Source organism: Trematosphaeria pertusa, assembly GCF_010094035.1.
Source record: "Trematosphaeria pertusa strain CBS 122368 unplaced genomic scaffold BU26scaffold_3, whole genome shotgun sequence".
In the NCBI taxonomy this organism is placed as follows: Eukaryota; Fungi; Ascomycota; class Dothideomycetes; order Pleosporales; family Trematosphaeriaceae; genus Trematosphaeria; species Trematosphaeria pertusa.
This window is the reverse complement of record NW_022987214.1, coordinates 273,983-285,883: the sequence shown is the minus strand read 5'-3', so window position 1 is coordinate 285,883 and position 11,901 is coordinate 273,983. Positions and strand designations below refer to the sequence as shown.

Genomic DNA, 11,901 nt, shown 5'->3' with positions numbered 1-11,901 from the left:
GCTTCCCCACATTACGCCTTGTGGGGAAGACTTGCAGGCGTGAGGGGAAGCGGCTATACCGGGAACGAGACGGTTCGCTACCCGCCTGTCGGTACATTCACGTCAAACCAGCGCCGATGGGCTATCAGATCTTAAATGCGCGAGTCTTAGCTTAGTTACAGACCTGAAAGTAAAGGGTGAATACGCGTTGCCGCAAGCCCTTTTCTTCCATCCGGTTTAGCAACCAGCATTTCAGGGCGAGCTGCGTCCTTAATTGGCTGGAACATTGTCCAAGCACCAATGCAAGAGGATAGTCAGAAAGCGTTGGGAATGAAGAGGAAGGAATAATGAGATTGGAAGAATTGAAGAAGACGAGGTTGGAATACAAGTAATGATAACCTGAAAATTCATTGACTCTTCAGCGGCATTTATGAGGATTATAGTCGACCAGAGGAAGCATGAGATCTCAAGCTCCCTCCTTAAAGGCGAGCTCTCCGATAAACTTGCGCCCGGCACTGGTTCCTTGAGTCCACTCTTCAGGGGTGAAGAGTTGAAATATGCCTACGAAAGTCATCAGTTTCAAGATCAAGAGGATGACCAAGCAATTCGGTTTATAATAAAACAGGAAGGTGAGCTTACCAACTTTCTTCAACACGGGCAAGCTAGCAGCCATTCTCGCTTCCATCTCATTCATCTTTCCTTCGTCCGGGTTTGAGCCACTGACGAGCTCGTCGTAGGCCCGAATGTTGATGAGCAAAGCGGCGACGGTGCCAGTTTGAACTTTCTGTCCGTCTGGAAGAATGACGACGGGCATGGCGGTTCCGATTGTGGCGCTGTTGATGGCAGCAAGGTTGTCGTCGGGTTGCTCTGTGTGGTACATGGTGGACGGGGGCTTAAGAATCTGGATAGTAGTAGCTGTAGACTTCAGTAGATGAGGACCAGGATGAAGACACTCCGTCAGAGGTCCTCGCGGTTGAATTTATATCATCAGCGGAACACCCTCAAATGCATGAGTAAGTGGGATTGTACGCGTGTTGATCAGCTAGGAATGTATCTCAGGGCAGCCTCGGAATACCGAGAGCGAGTTGAAGGGCGCATTCGGCGCAAAGACGCCTTTCGCGTGTCTGCAAAAGCCGAGCCGGTCAGCCTGTATCACGGATTGACCATTCACATGCCAAGCCCATGCATACACAGCCCCAATATCGGTACGCCACGATAGGCGAGGTCGATGAAGATATAATGGCATTCAAACAACGTGAAGTGTAGATGGGTTAGATCTGTGGAGGACGTAGCATCCCTTCTCCATGCCGAGATGACTGAAGCTCTGACGTCACATGATAGCGTCGGAAGGGATACCGCAACCGGCGTAGGCTGGCGATCCGCTCCAACTAGCATCAACATGCGACGAGCCATATATTGCATTCGTAATCGTTCCTGAGATGCGTACGATACTTATAACACACTCAGTCTTCATGAGTCCCTTGCGCTGGAGGTCCCTGCCGCCATGTCCGCTGTCGAGGGCCTGGAATGGGCCTCTAATCGCATAAACGGTGTCAAACGTTCGTCGCTCGGTTGCAACTTCGTCATGCATCATCCCACGGGCTAATTGGGCAAGACAGACCGGAGAAACTCGACTATCCTGAATCCGCGATCTTATCTTACCGATGAGCTGTGGAGACAGGCGCCTGTTCTCACCGGCAGCACCAAGTTCGAGCCGCTAGAGGATGCAAGGAATATACTCGTTACCGGGGGCGCGGGCTTCATGTAGGGCCATCGCGCACTGCGCAACCTCGTGAAAGCCGCGAGGAATGTACGGCTGACAGCCTGACAGAGCCTGTTGGTTCGTCCGCCATTTGACGCTCAATTACCCTGACCACTACAACGTCATTTCGTTCGACAAGCTTGACTATTGCGCGACCCTGAACAACACGCGAATCCTCGACGGCCGCCCAAACTTTACATTCGAGCAGGGAGACATAACATCGCCCGTAGAGGTGAAGAGGGTGCTCCGAAAGCACAAGATCGACACGATCTTCCACTTCGCCGCGCAATCGCACGTCGACCTCAGCTTTGGCAACTCGTACCAATTCACGAACACGAACGTATACGGAACACATGTGTTGCTAGAGAGAGCAAGAGAGCATGGAGTTGCACGATTCATCCACATTTCGACGGACGAGGTATACGGGGATGTGCCAATTGGCGCGGCGGACCTCAGCGAGACAAGCCTACTTGCGCCGACGAATCCGTACTCGGCGAGCAAGGCTGCGGCGGAGATGATGGTTAGCGCATATCGGAAGAGCTTCAAGCTGCCGCTCATAACAGTGCGGAGCAACAACGTCTACGGGCCGCATCAATTCCCAGAGAGTACGTGGACACTATTGCATGCGATGCCCGCATTCTAACGTCGCGCAGAGATCATACCCAAGTTCATCATGCTTCTGCAGCGCGAGAGCAAATTGCTCGTTCACGGAGACGGCTCGCCGACACGAAGATATCTATACGCCGGGGATATAGTCGATGCGCTAGACACCATCTTCCACAAAGGAGTGATTGGCCAAATCTACAACATCGCATCTAAAGACGAGATCTCCAATACCAAAATCTGCCAAAAGCTCTTGAACATCTTCGGCCTACCACACGGGTCGCCGGAAGAGCTCGAGAGGTGGATACAGCACACAGAAGACCGGCCGTTCAACGACCACCGATACGCCACGGATGGCTCGAAACTCGCCGCCCTGGGGTGGGAGCCGAAAACAAGCTTCGACGATGGGCTGCGCATGACGGTCGACTGGTATAGAAGGTTCGGCGAGGTGTGGTGGGGCGACATCAGCCGCGTGCTGACTTCGTTCCCTGTCGTGGAAGGTACTGAGATATGGACAAAGGAGGAGCATGAGGCATTGCCGTCGGACGAAGAGGCCACGTTTGAGGAGAATGGGGTGCCAAATCGCGTAGGCAACGGTTCGATTTGGACGAAGAAGGCGCTGGACCATTTGCAGACCTCTATGGGGACAGCTTGGTCGGACCATTGAGTGGCGTCGTAGGTAGAGTCATTTTGGTTTGGCGTGGTTTTGCACATGGCATAGAACTCTAAGATACCCAAAGAAGCAATTCTAGCATACAATTTCTCGTTCATCCCTCGTTCTCAAGTGCGTTCCACCACTAACTTTTGGTGGGTTTCGTTCATCAGTTTGGGAGACCGCTAGCGCCGGCAGCGTATGCAGGGACTCCAGGGCTCCTGGGCTCCTCAGCTGAACCACGACAGACAGCCCTCAGGGTCTGCGATCGAAGTCGCTCCTATTTCTTGTGACGGTTTCTTTGGCGCAATTGAAGTAATTCCCAAACCTTTCACGAACTCGAAACATGGTTGTGAATAGCGCGATATTTTAAGAACACCGCCAAGACGCACCGCCACACGCGCCACCTCAGCTTCAGTAGCCCTTTCTCAGACGTTCAGCGCTTCGTCCTCGAACACTCTTCTACTTCACCCGCCTTATACCTCCACATCCCCAGGACAATTGAATTCTCTACATTTCGTCCGCCTCACTTTACCGCACTCGCCCAGACTACAACCGCGAATCACAGGTCCAACAACAAAGCCCCATAACTCCGCTTCAGCTGGTCGACCAGACTCCGAGTCGCTAGCCGCACAACCGTCACCATGGGCTTTTTGAAGAAGAAAGGCGGCGACGACGTCGACGATGCCAACAGGTCCGCTCTGTTTTCGCGCAAGGCGAAGGCCTCGCCTGCGAACTCAGCCAACCCATACGCTGCCCCACCGGCGAACGATCCGTACGCGCAGCAGCCGCCGCCGTACTCGGGCGGAAACGACTCGTTCCGCCAAGAGAAGTCCCCGGCGGTGACTGGCCCTGGACAACGATTTGGGGGAGGCTACAGCTCTCAAGGCGGTTCCTTTGGCGGTCGCGGTGGCGCCGGGTATGGCGCAGACCGTTTTGGCGGAGCTGGATTGCCCTCGGCCCCCAACAGGAGGCCGGGCGGTTATGGAGGTGCGCTGTTTGCGAGCATGTTGCCTTGAAAGAAGACTGACTCAACTGCTACAGGTCTCGGGCCCTCGGATCCAAATGACGATGCCGGCCGCAATGAGTTGTTCGGGAATGCGCCATCCAGGACACAGCAGCGCCCCCAACAGGGAGGATATGGCCAACAAGGAGGATACGGCCAACAAAGTGGAGCGTCGGGAGTCTCGGGAGTCTCGGGGGTCTCGGGAGAGTCCGGTGGCTACGGCGGCGGTTACGGCAGTGGGCCTGCCTACGCAGATCGAGAGTTGACGGCCGAAGAACAGTAAGTCGGTTCGAGATATACACCCATGAGTGCTCTCGGTTATAGCGCAAAATGCGTTGCATGACAGTTGGGTGGTGTTTTAAACATTGCTTAAGTATCATGACAAACAGCTTCGTCGAGCGCTGATCGGCCTTTACATATTTCCCCGCTGTATCAGACTCAAGAACTTGCTAACCATACCATCTACAGAGAAGAAGAGGATATTAGCGCGACAAAGAACGAGATCAAGTTTATCAAACAGCAGGATGTTTCTTCTACGCGCAACGCTTTGCGTCTTGCGCAGCAGGCAGAAGGTACAGAGGAGCTCTCCACTATTCCTTTTCTAGTGACCCTTACTCTTGTGAATCTCCGCTAACATTATCTTTCACTTACAGAGACTGGTCGCGATACCCTCGGTCGACTCGGCGCTCAGGGAGAGCGCATCCACAATACGGAGCGGTAAGTTCTCGTTCGGCATCGTTCTGACACGCTTGCTTACATGAACAGTAATTTGGACCTCGCGAGCTCGCAGAATAGAATCGCGGAAGAGAAAGCCAGGGAATTGAAGACGCTGAACCGCTCCATGTTCGCTGTTCACGTATCTAACCCCTGTGAGTTATATGCCGCACTTGTCGGACTGTCCTTTGCTGATATTTGCCTCTAGTTACGACCGGATCCCGCCGTGAGGATCGGGTAAGCCAATCCCGTTGGCAGAGTTACCGAAAGCTTGCTAACTATTTCTTAAGGACAGGAAGATCATGGAAAATCACCGTTCGGAGAGAGACGCGAGAGACGCTTCCAGGAAGGCTGCCTGGGAGACGTCTGCTCGGCAAGACGGCTTCAAGCGTGGAATCCAAAGCACCGGCGGGGCCGCTGGCCGTTCTACTCTTGCTGATAGGGCCAAATACCAATTCGAAGCGGACTCTGAGGACGACGATATGGAAAATGGTGAGTTCGATCATCCCGAACCAGCTGTTTCGTGCAATACGATCACGTGATACGCTGCTCGTTCGGCCAACAATGTAAACACATCTGCTAACATATACCTCAGAGATCGACTCCAATCTCGATGCCCTTCATGGCGCCGCAAAGCGACTCAACCAAGTAAGTAAACACGCGCCGATTGGGATATGTACAGTGGCTAACCTGTTACTAGTTGGGCCGTGCGATGGGCGACGAAGTCGACACCCAGAACAAGCACATCGACCGCATCATCGGGAAGACAGTAAGCCGACCACATGGTGCTCATGCTGAAAACCTGCTAATGATACTGCTACTCTAGGACAAGGTCGACGATCAAATAGCCATGAACCGCGCAAGACTGGATCGCATCCACTAGAGCCTCGACGCAAATGGGTGATGCTCTGGTTTCCCTTGTTGGTCATCATGCCAAGGAGTTTTGTATAGCTGGTTGACAGACGAGCCCGGTGGAGCTTCGTCTAGAGATGTGTGCATGGGGCGACACGGCATGAGCGGGCGTTCGGATATCTTTCTAAGAGTTGATGGTCTGCTTTCACATAGAAATATGAAAACACCAAAAAAGAAGGTGTGTGCATTCGTATCCTGAATCCCTCCAAGGGCTCATGCAATGACTCCTGCCCTTTTACATTGGGTGCTGAGGGCCTTCATGGCATAGAAGGTTACGTGGTTTCTATCTCCTGGGCCTCGCTCCGTCCTTACACTCCTTACACTTTCACTTCGACTTTCTAACTTGGTTCTGCCGTCATATCGATGAAAAGTCTCCTGCAATTTGAAAACTCCACAATCTCAAAGCTTCCTTTCTTCTCTGCAATCTACCTCGTCTCATAGCTTTGCGCTCGATATCGTCTATAAACACGTCCCTATACACATCCTGCACAGCTTCCCTGACACACAGCCATCACCCACCCCAGCATGAACGTCACCACCGCCAGCATGCCAGGTGGCCTCAACCTCGCCGCCCTCTAGCGCTCTACGAACGTGGCTCATCGCCCGCTAGAGACTGTACTACTACCATGTCGTTGAAACTCGCTGCGTTTCGCCTAATTCTGGGCTTTGTTGCTTTTTTCTACGCTTTCTTACTTCTCGTTGAATACGAACTATGGAACTCGTGTCTCCGCTGGTTGCATTGCTTGAATCGTCAGGATGCTATGCACAACCCTCTGGGTACACTTGATTCATATGCTCCCTTTCGCCGAAGATAGAGATGAAGCACTTGGACATTCTCTAGGACGGCGGTGCAACTTGGATGTGTATGCAGAGGGATGGAAGGCGGCTTGTTTAATCACGTCGATGTGGTGCTTTCCAGTCCAAGAACGCTATAAGTGCTAAACCTGACAGATAGTGGAGGCATAGTATGCGTTCGAATATGTGAGCGTGGTGGAGCTGTTCAGTGTTCAATAGCTCGAGTAGAGTTGAAGTTGTGGTAGGGCTGCCGGCTTACCCGATTTCGGTTGGTTCCCCAGCCACGCGGCCCGAGGCCAAGCTGCGGGGAGCTCTCCACCTGCAAGGGACGGCTGCATCACCGCCCAGCTCCTGCACGAACTGACCTCCTCACACCACCGCATTCTCCTTCATCATGGGTGGCGACGGCAATCGCATCATGCCTGTCTCTACCGACTATCCGAAGCTCGCAGCCGGACCTGTGGGCAAGCAGATCCATCGCATCTACCAGGACCGCCTCCGCCAGTTCCTCGATGGCGGCCAGTACCGCGAGCAGGGCTTGTTGCCGTACGTCTCTCTTCTGCCGCTATCCGGCTCCTCAGGTGTCCTAGGAACATTATCTGTGGTCGTTGGAGCTCCATTGTATGCTAATGCCCCACAGCAAGCTTCACGAAGCCAAAGCGTCAGGCTCCGACTGGATCAAGCTCTCCGTCTACTCCCCGCCGGACCTCTCGCGCCCCACGTTCAAAGATGCGACCTCCCATAGCTTCAAACCCACGCACGTTGGCGAATCGTTCGGTCCCAGCTGGTCGACGCATTGGTTCAAGGTCCGGCTGACGGTTCCCAAGGGCATGCGGGACAAGGAGCGGCTGGAGTTCGTCTGGGATGCGAACTGCGAGGGCTGCATCTGGACTGAGAAAGGAGATGTCGTCCACGGATTGACGGGCGGCGGCGAGCGGACGGAATGGATACTCCCGAAGGAATTTAGGGACGGGAAGGAGCATACCTTCTACGTCGAGATGGCGTGCAACGGCATGTTTGGGAACGCGCCGGGCGGCGACTCGATCCAGCCGCCGAACCCGAACCGATACTTCCAATTACATACTGCAGATATTGTGGCCGTTAACCTGGAGGCTAGGGCGCTCTACTTCGACTTCTGGGAGATCGGAGACGCCGCTCGCGAATTCCCAGCTGATTCGTGGGAAGAGCATGAAGCGCTGCAGGTCGCGACCCGCATCATGGACACTTTCATCGCGGGCGGTGGAAGCAACAAGAGCATCGCTGAATGCCGCAAAATTGCGCGCGAATACCTTGGAGACGTGGACACACACAAGGTGTATGAGAGCGACAAGGAGCCCATCGTGTTCGGGGTCGGATACTGCCACATCGACACGTGCTGGCTGTGGCCCTTCGCCGAGACGAAACGAAAGGTCGCGCGCTCATGGTCGAGTCAGTGCGAGCTGATCGAGCGGTATCCCGAGCTTCGCTTCGTCTGTACTCAGGCTCAGCAGTACAAATGGCTGGAGGAGCTGTATCCTTCGACATTTGACCGCGTTAAGAAGAAGGTCAAGGAGGGGTCGTTTCAGCCCATTGGCGGGAGCTGGGTGGAGCATGACACCAATCTGCCGAGTGGAGAGTCTTTGATCAGGCAGTTTCTCTACGGCCAGCGGTACTTTGAGAGCCGCTTCGGAGAGCGCTGTCGGACCTTCTGGCTCCCGGACACCTTTGGATACTCTACGCAGCTCCCCCAGATCTGCCGACTCGCCGGCATGACGAGATTCTTGACGCAGAAGCTCAGCTGGAACAATATCAACAACTTCCCACACACCACCTTCAACTGGGTGGCCCTCGATAATAGCCAGGTCATCTGCCATATGCCGCCATCCGAGACGTACACGGCTGAAGCAAACTTCGGCGACGTAAAGAGGAGCGTCACGCAGCACAAGTCTTTGGATCAGGACAAGACTTCGCTGCTGGTGTTTGGCAAAGGAGACGGTGGGGGTGGCCCAACTTACCAGCAGCTCGAAAAGCTTAGGCGATGCCGTGGCATAAGCGACAAAACTGGCCTTCTGCCTCGCATCAAGCTTGGCGACTCAGCAGACGACTTTTTCGACAGACTGGAGAAGAAGGTCGAGAAAGGCACCGAGCTCGTCACCTGGTATGGCGAGCTCTACTTCGAGCTGCATCGCGGAACATACACTACTCAAGCGAACAACAAGCGCAACAACCGTAAAGCTGAGATCATGCTGCGAGACATTGAATACCTCGCGACTCTGGCGACCATTAAGAATGAGTTTGGGAAGAAGAGCTCGTACAAATACCCGAAGAAGGATATCGACGACATGTGGGAGAACGTCCTACTTTGCCAGTTCCATGACTGCTTGCCAGGCAGCTCGATCGAGATGTGCTATGATGATTCGGATGAAGTAAGTCTCTGTATAAAAACACACATATATTGCTGCTAACCGCTATCAGATCTATGAAAAGGTCTTCACGACGGGTGAAAAGCTGCTGTCTGATGCTCTGTCTGAGCTAGGCTTTGACAACGACATCAAGGCCGACAGCACGCTCGTAGCTTTGAACACGCTTCCATGGCAGCGCACCGAGCTCGTTAAGCTTCCATCAATTGCCAGCCTTCCATCCTACGGCCTCGCTCATGGCGATGGATTAAGCACCATGGAGATCCGCCCTCTCGCTTCACCCTACTCTGCCACTATTGCTTCTATCAAAGAAACCCGCCCCAACGTCTTCGAGCTACGCAACGCTCAATACATCGTCGAGGTCTCAAACGGTGTCATCTCTTCCCTCTACGACATCTCCGCAGACCGCGAGCTCATCCCCAAGGGCGCCAAGGCTGCCCAGCTGGTCCTCTTCGACGACAAGCCGCTCTACTGGCAAGCCTGGGACGTCGAGGTTTACCACCTCCGCTCAAGGGAAGAGCTCCAACCTTCCAAAGTCGTCATCTCAGAAGACAGCCCGCACCGCGTCTCCCTTGACATCGAAACCAAGATTTCAGATAAGTCCTGGATCAAAACCACCATCTCGCTGCCCGCCGTCGTCGGCGGCGCACCCTCCTGCATCGAAATCGACGCCGAAATCGAATGGCGCGAGACGATGAAGTTCCTCAAGGTAGAATTCCCCGTCGACATCGTCAACACCGAAGCAAGCTACGAAACGCAATTCGGCATCGTCCGCCGCCCCACGCACTACAACACCACCTGGGACATGGCCAAGTTCGAAGTGTGCTGCCACAAATGGGCCGACCTGTCCGAAGCCACCTACGGCGTCTCCATCCTCAACGACTCCAAGTACGGCTTCGCCGTCGCGGGGAACGTAATGCGCCTCTCGCTGCTGCGCGCCCCAAAGGCGCCAGACGCCCACGCCGACATGGGCCGCCACTCCACCCGCTACGCCATCTTCCCGCACGCCGGGCCCCTATCCGAATCCACAGTCCGCAAGGCCTTCGAGTTCAACAACCCCCTCAGGATCGTCGGCCACAAAGCCCACCCCGCCCTCCACCACCACAGCCCGTCCATCCTCAACTCGTTCCACGTCCACGGCGCGCCGAATCTCGTCCTCGACACTATCAAGCGCGGCGAAGACGACGCCGACGTCTCGCGCGGCGAGCTCCCCGCGAAGAAGGGCAAGAGCGTTATCGTAAGGATATACGATGCTATGGGCGGGAAGAGCAAGGCTGTGCTTACGTGGGGCGCGTTGCGCGTGAGGAAGGTGGTGAAGGTTAATGCGCTGGAGGACGAGGTGGAGGATTTGAGCGGGATGGTTGTGGAGATGGAGGGCGGGAGGAGGGGTGTGAAGTTGGAGATTCGGGCGTTTGAGGTTGCGAGTTATAGGCTTGTGCTTTGAGAGGGTATGAGTATGGGTATGGGTATGGGGTGGGGATAGGGATGAAGATGGCATTTGAGAAGAGAAGAGATTTGTATTGGGTATGCTCGCTCGGTCGTTGCTTTATCCTCTTTTTGCGTGCATTGCTTTGCACGCGTCTCCGCATATCATATCATATCATGTACATCACCGTATGTACAGTACATACAGCACGCACCACTCTAGGCGTCAACAAACCAAACCAAAAAGTATCCATGCTCATTGCATTTGCGTTACCCTTCCATCCATCCATCCATCCATTACATCAGCCCTCCGTAACTCTTAAGTCCCAAGTCCCAAGTTCCAAGTCGTGAGTCCTAAATTCTAAATTTCTTTGTAACGGCTTCCGGAGGAAATCGGGGTCTCGAGTCTGAGTCTCGACGAGGAGCCCGAGCCCGAGAAAACGGAAAAGAGGAAAACGGAAAGGAAAGAAAAGTTGTGAGAGATTATCTTCTTCTGATGTAGTGGCGTAGTAATGCAGTGCTGGTAAGTTGTACGTTGTTTGTTGCTGCTGTGTTGGGTGGGTGGAGGAATTGGGCAGTAGGAAATAGGGAATGGGCGTAGGAAATAGAGACAGGTAGGCAGGCAGCGGTGCGGTGTGGTGCGAGCGGAGTCTCCTTACTTGACTGCACTGCACTTCAAGTGCTAGCCCAGACTAGACCCGATCCGACCAGACCAGCCCCGACCAGAGAATGAAGATTCTAGATTTACCTGCGTAAAAAAGTCACAGCGACAGTCATACACACAGCGCACAAAATGTTCCACAAAACCCAGTTTTTCGCTCGCACACGGGCGAAATAAATTCTTCATTCTTTTCTCAACTACCAACTACCGCCATCTATATCCCCTACCCCGCAGATTTCCAAGGCCCGATAGGACATAGGGAGGCCCTTTAACCCATCGTCTCCATGCATGCGGACTAATTTCCCCATCCAGGGACGCATCGGCATGAATGAATGGACAAATGAAGCGAAACGCACAGACAGACAGGCTTATTGATCCTTCCTTCTTTCCTCCCTTGTTGCATCCTTCCTCTCTTCCACTTCCACCATGCATCGCCATCGCATCCAATCCAATCCAATCCAAAACCAAACCACAGCATAGGAAAAGCCCAAAAAATGAGTTGTGTTCGAGTGTGTATGTGTATGCGCGGCCCATGCAGCAATTTGAGGACCGTCCCGCCGCGCCGTACGAAAAGAGTGGAGGAAGGTCTTAGTGCCCCAAAAAACAGTTTAACAAATAATGAAAGAAGGCGACAATCTGAGCAGATGAGAGGCAAGAGCGAGAGCGAGAGGCAGTCTGAGGAACCCGATCAAAGCCAACCGGACCGGGTATACAGCAAAAGCAAGCGAATGACGACAGCAGTGATGACCGCCCACCACTGGTAATTAATCCCAAAGCAATATATCGACATATGAAAAAAAGGAGTAGAGTCAATAGCAAGGCAAAGTAAAGTAAAATAAAGTAAAAGTATACGACAGAATCGAATAGAAAAAAAGCAGGCAGGTCGATCGAGAGCATACTACTACAATCCAAATCGACACCTCCGACACGATCGATGCAGATGCCAAGTGGAAAATAGCAGCAGGCTCCATGTAAATGCAAGCAAGAAGCAAA

The 11,901-nt window shown here is 53.7% G+C and overlaps 4 protein-coding genes across 4 annotated transcripts; 3 read left to right on the top strand and 1 right to left on the bottom strand.

Annotated features, from left to right (window-relative positions):
• Window positions 1-145: 145 nt before the first annotated feature.
• On the bottom strand, window positions 146-1,240 carry BU26DRAFT_547488 (uncharacterized protein). The gene is made up of 2 exons (XM_033831884.1): window positions 619-1,240; window positions 146-540 (listed from the first exon to the last, which is right to left on the bottom strand). Exons 1-2 carry the CDS (start codon window positions 857-859, stop codon window positions 446-448), a joined length of 336 nt encoding a protein of 111 aa, XP_033687836.1. The 5' UTR covers window positions 860-1,240; the 3' UTR covers window positions 146-445.
• A 243-nt stretch (window positions 1,241-1,483) lies between these two features.
• On the top strand, window positions 1,484-3,097 carry BU26DRAFT_601070 (NAD(P)-binding protein; the record flags this gene model as incomplete). The annotated part of the gene is made up of 4 exons (XM_033835233.1): window positions 1,484-1,538; window positions 1,599-1,743; window positions 1,811-2,346; window positions 2,395-3,097. 4 exons carry the CDS (start codon window positions 1,484-1,486, stop codon window positions 3,009-3,011), a joined length of 1,353 nt encoding a protein of 450 aa, XP_033687835.1. The 3' UTR covers window positions 3,012-3,097.
• Window positions 3,098-3,238: 141 nt separating this feature from the next.
• BU26DRAFT_515269 (uncharacterized protein) lies at window positions 3,239-5,823 on the top strand. Its single transcript, XM_033828025.1, has 10 exons — window positions 3,239-3,986; window positions 4,041-4,281; window positions 4,471-4,574; window positions 4,656-4,719; window positions 4,768-4,871; window positions 4,925-4,953; window positions 5,007-5,208; window positions 5,312-5,364; window positions 5,417-5,485; window positions 5,543-5,823. The coding sequence occupies exons 1-10, from the start codon at window positions 3,641-3,643 to the stop codon at window positions 5,597-5,599; spliced, it is 1,269 nt and encodes a 422-aa protein (XP_033687834.1). The 5' UTR covers window positions 3,239-3,640; the 3' UTR covers window positions 5,600-5,823.
• A 967-nt stretch (window positions 5,824-6,790) lies between these two features.
• BU26DRAFT_476550 (glycoside hydrolase family 38 protein) lies at window positions 6,791-10,502 on the top strand. Its single transcript, XM_033825573.1, has 3 exons — window positions 6,791-6,891; window positions 6,959-8,828; window positions 8,878-10,502. Exons 2-3 carry the CDS (start codon window positions 7,047-7,049, stop codon window positions 10,264-10,266), a joined length of 3,171 nt encoding a protein of 1,056 aa, XP_033687833.1. The 5' UTR covers window positions 6,791-6,891; window positions 6,959-7,046; the 3' UTR covers window positions 10,267-10,502.
• The last annotated feature ends 1,399 nt before the right edge of the window (window positions 10,503-11,901 follow it).

Excerpts from the sequence above, each read along its gene's own strand:
- BU26DRAFT_547488 (XM_033831884.1), bottom strand. The coding sequence starts at position 859 with ATGTACCACACAGAGCAACCCGACGACAACCTTGCTGCCATCAACAGC. Across the intron at positions 541-618 it reads GCCCGTGTTGAAGAAAGTTG|GCATATTTCAACTCTTCACC; the intron begins GTAAGCTCACCT and ends TGACTTTCGTAG.
- BU26DRAFT_515269 (XM_033828025.1), top strand. The coding sequence starts at position 3,641 with ATGGGCTTTTTGAAGAAGAAAGGCGGCGACGACGTCGACGATGCCAAC. Across the intron at positions 3,987-4,040 it reads GAGGCCGGGCGGTTATGGAG|GTCTCGGGCCCTCGGATCCA; the intron begins GTGCGCTGTTTG and ends CAACTGCTACAG. Across the intron at positions 4,720-4,767 it reads CGCATCCACAATACGGAGCG|TAATTTGGACCTCGCGAGCT; the intron begins GTAAGTTCTCGT and ends TTACATGAACAG.
- BU26DRAFT_476550 (XM_033825573.1), top strand. The coding sequence starts at position 7,047 with ATGCTAATGCCCCACAGCAAGCTTCACGAAGCCAAAGCGTCAGGCTCC. Across the intron at positions 8,829-8,877 it reads GCTATGATGATTCGGATGAA|ATCTATGAAAAGGTCTTCAC; the intron begins GTAAGTCTCTGT and ends AACCGCTATCAG.